The sequence below is a fragment of the Rhinoraja longicauda genome, chromosome 17 (assembly GCF_053455715.1).
Source record: "Rhinoraja longicauda isolate Sanriku21f chromosome 17, sRhiLon1.1, whole genome shotgun sequence".
Taxonomy (NCBI): Eukaryota; Metazoa; Chordata; class Chondrichthyes; order Rajiformes; family Arhynchobatidae; genus Rhinoraja; species Rhinoraja longicauda.
Genome location: NC_135969.1, coordinates 23,807,471 through 23,816,951, shown reverse-complemented (window position 1 = coordinate 23,816,951; position 9,481 = coordinate 23,807,471). Strand labels below are relative to the sequence as shown.

Below are 9,481 nucleotides of genomic sequence, written 5' to 3'. Positions count from 1 at the left end.
GCAACGTAGCTGCTGAATTCCACTGGAAAAGCGGCCGAATGTTTCTCTGGGTTGTCTAAATTTCTGTGGAATAGCTAATTAATTTATTGCATCGTATGGAAGTCGCATTAACAATCTCGTTGTACCCCTGTACAATGACAATAAAGATGTATTGTATTGAGGGCGGCTCAACCGGCCTGACGTGTTGATGCAGATGCCACCGCAGCCCCTGAGCCAAGGAAGCCACAGGTGCCTCGCTGGTTGGGACGGGCTGGTTCTCGCGATCCGTGCTCTCCGGTACCTGGAAGGTGATTTTCGGACCGAGGGTCGGGTGAAACTCGCTGAAAAAGACGCATTCAATCCTGCTGCCCATCGCCCTGCGTGAGGCCGGGCTCCTCCTCCTCCTCCCGGGCCCGGGCCCGAGGCAACGGCGCCCTGGCGCGGTGACGCAAGGACGTAAGGACGCCTGCGCTGGCGGCCGCAATGGCGGAGCCGAGCGCCGAGTTCTGGCTGTACAGCATCCTGCGTAAAGCCGCCGGCACGGCCGCGCACCTCCTGTGCCTGGGCTTCACTGTCGGGATCGGGGTTGTCAGTAGGCCGGGGACGAGTGAGTATGATGTATGAGCCACCGCCTTCAGGACAGAGCTAAGGCAGTGGTCCGTAGGTGCGCCACGTTCGTGAGCGCCTGTAACTAGGGGCCAGAGCTCCGGGTGGCGTCCTCGAAGGGGCAGGATCCATGTGTGCATGTGATTTGATGCCCCCCCCAATAATGTGGCCTGGAGAACAAATCAGATGCTGGCTGCAAATTTCTTCATGTTTTTAATCAACATGTCAAACACTTGTATCTATAAACGACTCTCTGTGAAACAAAAAGCTGGAGTAACTCACCGGGACAGGCAGCATCTCTGGAGAGAAGGAAGAATGGGTGACGTTTTAGGTCGAGACCCTTCAGAATGAAAAGTCTGTTTCAGTCTGAAGAAGGGTCTCGACCCCCTGTCCCGCTGAGTTACTCAAGCTTTTTGTGTCAGTCTTCGGTTTAAACCAGCATTTGCAGTTCCTTCCGACACAATGACTCTATGTGTGCATTGGTCACCAGAGATATCAGGTGTAACCTTTATATGTGATCCTGTTTCAGCATGATACGTATACTAGTTTAATAATGGAGACTAAAGGTCTCCAGCCCATGCTGTAAAATGGATTGTTACTAACTTTAGGGGATGAACTGCATAAATTCCACAATCTCTACTAAAGATACAATGACTTTTATAGATGCTCTCCCATTCCTTCTCTCCTGAGATGCTGCCTGACCTGCTGAGTTACTCCAGCATTTTGTGAATAAATCGATTTGTACCAGCATCTGCAGTTATTTTCTTATACTATTGCATGACGTGTTGATTAAAAACATGAAGAAATTTGCATCCAGCATTTGGTTTCCTTTCCAGGTCAGAGTTTCCGCACATATTGTGGGGGCATTAAATCATTACCATTACATGATAATTGTTTTCAGATATTCTCAGTTCATTATGCTTATGGTTAATCATTCTCGTGTATATTTGGAAAAAATCAGTGTATCACATGCCTTTTTTGCACTGAATCCACAAGTCAGGGATCTACATATTGGTGAGCGTGAAAGTTACTGGAGGGGATTCTGAGAGACAGGATCCACCTGCATTTGGAAAGGCAAGTGCTGAATAGGGAGAGTCAGCATGGCTTAATGCATGGGAAAGTCATGTCTCACAAATCTGATTAAGCATTTTGAAGAGGTGACCAAGAGGATTGACAAGGGCAGGATGGTGGATGTTGCCTCCATGGACTTTAGCAAGGCCTTTGACAACATTGTTGGTTGGCCATAAGGTTAGTTCAGGTGGGATCAATGGGAGCTAGCCAATTAGATACAAAATTGGCTTGATGATAGCAGGCAGAGAATGGTTGTTTTTAAGATTAGAGGCTTGAGACCATTGGTGTGCTGCAGTGATCAGTGGTGGGTCCACTGGATAATATATCTTAACAACTTGTATGGCAATGTGTTTGGCATGTTTGCAGATGTCATCAAAATTAGTGGTGTAATGGTGCATAACCCTCTTGCTCTATTCTGTGATGAATCTCTCCTATTGAACTTCATTCTCCTTTGGCATCCTGTGGCTCCAGGAAGGAGAAAATTAAAAAATATAGTTCATCTGACAACAGCCAGCAGGAGTATGATGTGGCTTGTGATCTATGAGGTGCTGGTGGCCCAGTGTGATGATGAATGTTTCATTGTACTTCATCTGAGATAAGAACTGATATATTTACTTTTTGTTCCAGGTCTATTTTCTTGGCATCCTTTCCTGATGGCTCTCTCAGTAAGTAATTTGCAGTTGTATATTGTCTTTGGCGATTTTCATTGGAGACTGCCCTTTGGATCACTTTTTTTCATTTGCAAGATTTGCCACTATTCTTTTCATACAATCTTTCCACCTTCCCATATTTCCTGAACTCAGGAAAGATTCTTCATCCAGAGCTTAAATCACACGGTTAGAGGAGGTGCACATGAACCTCTGTCTCACCTGGAAGGCCTGCCAGAGTCCCTGAATGGATGTGTGGGCGGTATAGGAACAGGTGTAACATCTCATGTGGTTACAGGGGAAAGTACTTGGGGAAGGGTGTTTTGGGTGGAAAAGGCGAGTGAACGAAGCAGTTACGAAGGGAGCAGTCTCTGCGGAAGGCGGAAGGGATGGGAAGATGTGACTGGTGGTGGGATCATGTCGGAGGTGGGAGAAATGTCAGGGAATGATGTGTTGGGTGCGGAGGCAAGTGGGGTGAAAGGTGAGGACCAGGAGAACTATTCCATCTAAGTGGGAGGGGAAAGAGAGCAGAACTACCAGACACAGAAGATTTCCTCACATATTGTGTGTACTAAGAGCATTGTTTGAAAGAAAGTTGATGAAATGCATACACAAAGTGCTGGAGTAATTTAGCGGGTAGGGCAGCATCTCTGAAGAACATGGATAGATGTTGTTTCAGGTCAGGACCCTTCTTCAGATCATGATCCTAAATGTAATACATTAATGGCTTGGATGAAGTCATTAATGACTTATTATACATTAATGACTTGGATGAAGGGATTAAAAGTACCATTAGCAAATGTGCAGATGCTACAAAGCTGGGTGACAATAGACAATAGGTGCAGGAGTAGGCCATTCAGCCCTTCGAGCCAGCACCGCCATTCAATGCGATCATGGCTGATCACTCTCAATCAGTACCCCATTCCTGCCTTCTCCCCATACCCCCTCACTCCGCTATCCTTAAGAGCTCTATCCAGCTCTCTCTTGAAAGCATCCAACGAACTGGCCTCCACTGCCTTCTGAGGCAGAGAATTCCACACCTTCACCACTCTCTGACTGAAAAAGTTCTTCCTCAGTGTGTAGTAGTGTGAACTATGAGGAAGATGCTATGAGGTTGCAGGGTGACTTGGACAGGTTGTGTGAGTGGGCGGATGCATGGCAGATGCAGTTTAATGTGGATAAGTGTGAGGTTATCCACTTTGGTGGTAAGAATAGGAAGGCAGATTATTATCTGAATGGTGTCAAGTTAGGAAAAGGGAACGTACAATGAGATCTGGGTGTCCTAGTGCATCAGTCACTGAAAGGAAGCATGCAGGTACAGCAGGCAGTGAAGAAAGCCAATGGAATGTTGGCCTTCATAACAAGAGGAGTTGAGTATAGGAGCAAAGAGGTCCTTCTGCAGTTGTACAGGGCCCTAGTGAGACTGCATCTGGAGTACTGTGTGCAGTTTTGGTCTCCAAATTTGAGGAAGGATATTCTTGTTATTGAGGGCGTGCAGCGTAGGTTTACTAGGTTAATTCCCGGAATGGCGGGACTGTTGAATGTTGAAAGACTGGAGCGACTAGGCTTGTATACACTGGGATTTAGAAGGATGAGAGGGGATCTTATTGAAACATATAAGATTATTAAAGGGTTGGACACGTTAGAGGCAGGAAACATGTTCCTGCCTCTAAACTTTTTCACTCAGAGTTGTAAATCTGTGGAATTCTCTGCCTCAGAAGGCAGTGGAGGCCAACTCTTTGAATGCATTCAAGAGAGAGCTAGATAGAGCTCTTAAGGATAGCGGATTCAGGGGTATGGGGAGAAGGTAGGAACGGGGTACTGATTGAGAATGATCAGCCATCATCACATTGAATGGTGGTGCTGGCTCGAAGGGCCGAATGGCCTAATCCTGCACCTATTGTCTATTGTAATCTATCCATGTTCTCTAGAAATGCTGTCTGACCCACTGTAACACTTTCTGTCTTTTTTTGTAAACCAGCACAACAGTCCCTTTTGTCTACATCCTAATGAAATACAGAGCAGATTCATCTGCAGGGAAAGTGTGGAACTGGAGGTTTTGAAAAGATTATTATGTAGAGAAAAAGTAGAAGATGAACTAAAGGAAAATAGACACAAAATGCTGGAGTAACTCAGCGGGACAGGCAGCATCTCTGGAGAGAAGGAACACGGAGTATGGGGATCCTCTGAGCCGATGGGAAAAGAAGATAAATTACAGGACAGTTTAGTTTAGAGGTACAGTGTGAAAATAGGCCCAGTGTGAGTAGGCCCTTCGGCCCACTGAGTCCACGCCGACCAGCGATACCCTAGCACTATCCTACACACTAGGGACAATTTACAATCTTTACTGAAACCGATTAACCTACAAACTGGTATGTCTTTAGAGTGTGGGAGGAAACTGGAGCATTTGGGGAAAACCCACGCGATTACAGGGAGAACGTACAAACTTCATACAGACAGCACCTGTAGTCAGGATCGAACCTGAATCTCTGGCTCTGTAAGACAGCAACTCTACCGTTGCGCCACTGTGCTGCCTTGTAATCTTGTAATGACATCATTTTAGGCATGTTCAATTCCAGTGCGTGTAAAGTACTGTCAGAGGTGTTCAAAACAATAACAAGTGCATTCAAAAATAAGAGTTATAAAGTTCATAAGTTTGAGCAGAATTAGGCCATTTGGCCCATCAAGTCTATTCCGTCATTCAATCATGGCTGATCTATCTTTCCATCTCAACCCTATTCTCCTGCCTTCTTCCCATAACCCCTGACACCTGAACTAATTAAGAATCTGTCAATTTCTGCCTTAAAAATATCAACTGACGGGCTCCACAGTCTTCCGTGGCATTGAGTTTCACAGAATCACCACCCTCTGATTAAAGAAATTCATCCTCATCTCCTTTTAAAGGTACATCCTTTTATTCTGAGGCTATGACCTCTGGTCCCGGAGTCTCCCACAAGTGGAAACACCCTCTCCACAGCCACTCTATCTATAAAGTGAGGTAATCAAAGCATCAAGATCACTGGGGAGATGATTATGCAGCAACTTTCATTAGTGACAGTAACTGTGACCAGATAATGTGGGAGAAAACCGCGGCTTTATTATCTTCAAGAAGGGCATTGGCTACAAAAATAAGGATATCAATTTTCTTAGCATAGGGAAAGCCTAGAAAAAGGAAATGTTGATGAGAGTGAAGAGATGGCACGGAATGGTCACGATGGAGACAAATGTATTGAAGATGAACAGCAGATGGAGCAGCAGCGGCATTAGAGCCCTGGATTAGAACATCAGGCAGATGTGGTGGGGATAAAACTGAGCAGAGCAAGTCAAAAAGGAAAGGTGAGCCAAATTGTTCAGCTTTCTCTTTCAGAAAGTAATCGAGAATTTTAGGACAGCAGAGTCAGGGAAGTAGGATGTCATTTTATGAAATGCAGAAATATAACCATGCTTCTTTTTTCCCCCCTAGTTTTCCTTCATTATGACTCAAGCTATTCTGCTATTCTCTCCAGAGAGTTCCCTTATTTTGTCCTACTCGAGGAAAGTCAAAGTTCGAACCCACTGGGTGTTGCAGGGGCTGGCCACTGTTTGTGCCATCGTAGGCTTGGCCATTATCAGTTATAACAAATATATGAACGACAAACCACATTTTACCAGCTGGCACGGTCTGGTTGGGTTGGCTACTGTCCTGTACACTTGCCTGCAGTCTGCCGGTGGGGCGACTCTGTTGTATCCCAAACTAATGAGGAAATGGTCCCTGGCCAAACTGAAATCGTATCACGCCACCTCTGGACTTGTTGGCTACCTGCTGGGCTGCACCAGTCTGCTTTTGGGCATGTGTTCAGCATGGTTCACAGGGATAGTGGCTGGTGTTAGCTGGTATTTGGCCATTAGCTGCCCTGTTCTGTTGGCATTGGTCCTCATGAACCAAATTACTAATGCCTACCTGAGGAAAAAGAGGATACAGCCTTGAATAAACTTCCACCCTGGCTTCGGCTGCTTATCCGCTATTCACACTCTCTCTAATCTGTAATTACTGAGAAGTGTTAAAACCAACAAATCAATATACCAAGCTTCTTGTCAATGCAGGTGATTGATGATGATGTGGAAACTACCAGCAGATCAGTATTAATCCTGCATTATGTTGGAAAATGGAAAAAGTGGACCTGACCAATGGCTGGATTGTTTTCCTGTTCAACTAATGTTAGTTGGCATTTGATGCAGTCTTTCAGAGTATTGGAATATCTTCAAGTGACCTCTTTCAGTTCCTCCTTTGCTGGTCAGCAGTACTACAGTTGGGTTCCTTTAGTTCATTCTCACTGTTTGAAGTTCAGAGAAGATTATAGAAAATGGAAACAACCGTACTCATGAAAGATGTTGCATAAAGTGGAGCTCAGTGTGAAGACACGGTCTCCACTAACGTGCTGTATGAAAAATAACGCATGTTTTGAAACATTCAGAGAGGATGATTATAATAACCTGGATGATATAAAATAGGTAATTTTTATCTCTGAATATTCATAAACCTCCATTTTGCATGGTATTATTATCCTCTACACCATCTAAGTTTTTAATTCTCTCATTGTAGTGATTTACCATTAAGATGGTAAATAACTTTAGACTTGATTGCGATGAACTTTTTATTAATTTATTAATGTTAATGCAATTATAATTGTTATTTAATTCTCTACCTTCACATTCCAAGCCCATTGTCCTGTATTTAACCCTGTTTGCCTTCTGTGTGTTTTTCCTTAACTGTTGCTTGTAATGTATTGTGTTTTGCTCCAGTTGACATGTGTATTTATATTTCATCTTTTATTGTCTCATCTTTTGAGTTGAGAGAAACAGCTGTTATAGCAGCGATATGTTTCATCTAATTGTATTTACAGACTGCTTTGTAATATATTTGTTATTCAGTTCTGTCAATGTCAATAATCAAAATAGGGACTGGAGTATATCATGGATCATTAAAACAATGTCATCTGCATTCCGTCCAAACTACTGGTTTCACCACATATTCTGCCAATCTTTTATTTGGCTCCAGTGAATTATGTTCAGTTTAACAAACAAATTAAAAGGCTATATTATGGTGACACCACTTCTCGGAGAGGACTGTGATCCTGTGTGCCTGCAACTGTGTTCATTTGATTCTGCCTTCAAAGGAGTCGTATCATTCTGCAGTGGAAGGATTTTCTGTGTTTGAATCTCTTGACAATGTTGTCACTTTTTTGTCTAAAACTGCAACAGCTGAGACAGGACTGATTTCAGAGATCAAGGAGCCAGAATATGGTTAAGATGTATTGTCATCCTAATTTAGAGATGATCTGAAAAGAATTATAGCGCAAAGCAGAAATTCTGCCAGTGACTTGAAAAATTCTTGAAAAAATCAATTATCCTTTTGGACAAAGTTATGATGGACGATGATCTGGTTCTCATATTTGATAGGCAAGCTTATCTTGACTGAAAAAATCCGCAATTCCTTGGGTTGCTAAGGAGAGTCCTGCAGTGGAATGAAAATAATGGCCAAGTCAACTCTAGCAGCACCCAGGCATCTTGTGCAGGATCTGTGCTAACTTGCTGGACAATGGTTTCCTGTCATCAAAGAAAGTTCATTGTAGAGTTATCAGGGGAGTATTCCTGTTGGTAACAAAATGCTTAATAATGATGTTAAGAGATTCAAATATTTCTGCTCAACTGTTGGATTTTATTACCAATCACTGGATAAATTTCTTTGGTTTATTGAAGCTGCTTGGACTGAGTCATGCAGTCTGTCCTCCAGTTTTTTGTGTACTCAATAAATGCCCATCTTTCATGTATCTGAGTGCTTTGTCATGTCTTTATCAGGCTCCGTATGGTGAGTGTCAGGAAATGCTTACCACAGAAAAACACTACACAAGGATACTGCTTGATTTTTATGAACAAGGGAAGAGAGCTTTCAGATTGTCCTTTGTGACCAAAATTCTTTCATTTATATCTGTACCATGGTCATCATGTACCATTTTACTTCATTTTAGTTTAGTATCGGACACTTTTGTCAGTTCAGTTACCAGACATGAGTGCATAGATCTGGTGCAGTTGCATATATAGAAAGTAACAAGATGGCACCTTATATGGCTCCTTATACCCATTTTTATTTGTGTTTGCTCGAATAGAAAGTAAAAGTGGGAGAGATTTAAAACTGGCTGTTGATTCTTTATTTCTGTACTGCATGATCATAACAAGCCACAAAAAAAGGAAGTGTATAAGGAACAGAAACATGCTCCAGTGTTCAATAAATCATGGGTGATTTTCACATCGTTCTCTTTCCTCTGCGGCCCTTATATTCTTAGCATCAAGATTTGTCCTGGGGAAAACCAACACGGTCACGGGGAGAACGTCCAAACTCCGTACAGACAGCACCCATAATCAGAATTGAACGGGTCTCTGGTGCTGTAAGGCAGCATCTCTACCAGTGTGCCACCATGCATGTACTGTACCATATCTTCCTCCAGGACCTGCCCTGGAAAATGCAGTCAATTCACTTCAATCTTTCATTTGTCTGCATCCTTTAATTCAGTCTGCACAGTCCTTCATCTGTTTATTTTTGTTATTTCCAAAGGTGGACTGTATTTCTTGCCATTTACCAAGGTCTTGCTATTTACCAGGTCTAGTTCTCACTGCTGGTCTGCATTTCCAGCAGCTCTATGGCTGGAAAGTTTTAAAACCACAAGATGCCTGTTCCAACAAGTATGCACAAATGTCTTCAGGAGATTAAGGGGACTGCCAATTAAAACACCTGTATGGATCATATTTAATTTGTTGGTTATTGACATTCGCAAGACCAAAACACTCTTTTTCAGAACAGGCAATGATATGATAAGGACAATATTCCTCCCATGTTGACGTATATAATACCAATTGGGGTCTATCAAATGTGGAGATAAAAAACTGTAACAATGAAGTCTGAAAAACAAAGATATAATCATCACTTTTAGACTTTTGTTTGCAATATTTGTCTCAGTGAAATTAGTTTCAATACCTTATCACATTTTAAAATTTATTATTTCATGAATTCCACTCAAAATTAGTTACATAAGATTTAGTGTGCAGAATACCACCATTTGGCTCAGACACATAACTCTCCTACCTCTCCACAATGAACATTTTTATCTTTTCCTTTATCCTTTGTATCATTTTCCCTTTAA

General features: G+C 42.7%; 1 protein-coding gene across 1 annotated transcript; it reads left to right on the top strand.

Annotated features, from left to right (window-relative positions):
- The first annotated feature begins 442 nt into the window (after window positions 1-442).
- On the top strand, window positions 443-8,119 carry cyb561d2 (cytochrome b561 family, member D2). Its single transcript, XM_078414364.1, has 3 exons — window positions 443-586; window positions 2,284-2,321; window positions 5,767-8,119. The coding sequence occupies exons 1-3, from the start codon at window positions 463-465 to the stop codon at window positions 6,268-6,270; spliced, it is 666 nt and encodes a 221-aa protein (XP_078270490.1). The 5' UTR covers window positions 443-462; the 3' UTR covers window positions 6,271-8,119.
- The last annotated feature ends 1,362 nt before the right edge of the window (window positions 8,120-9,481 follow it).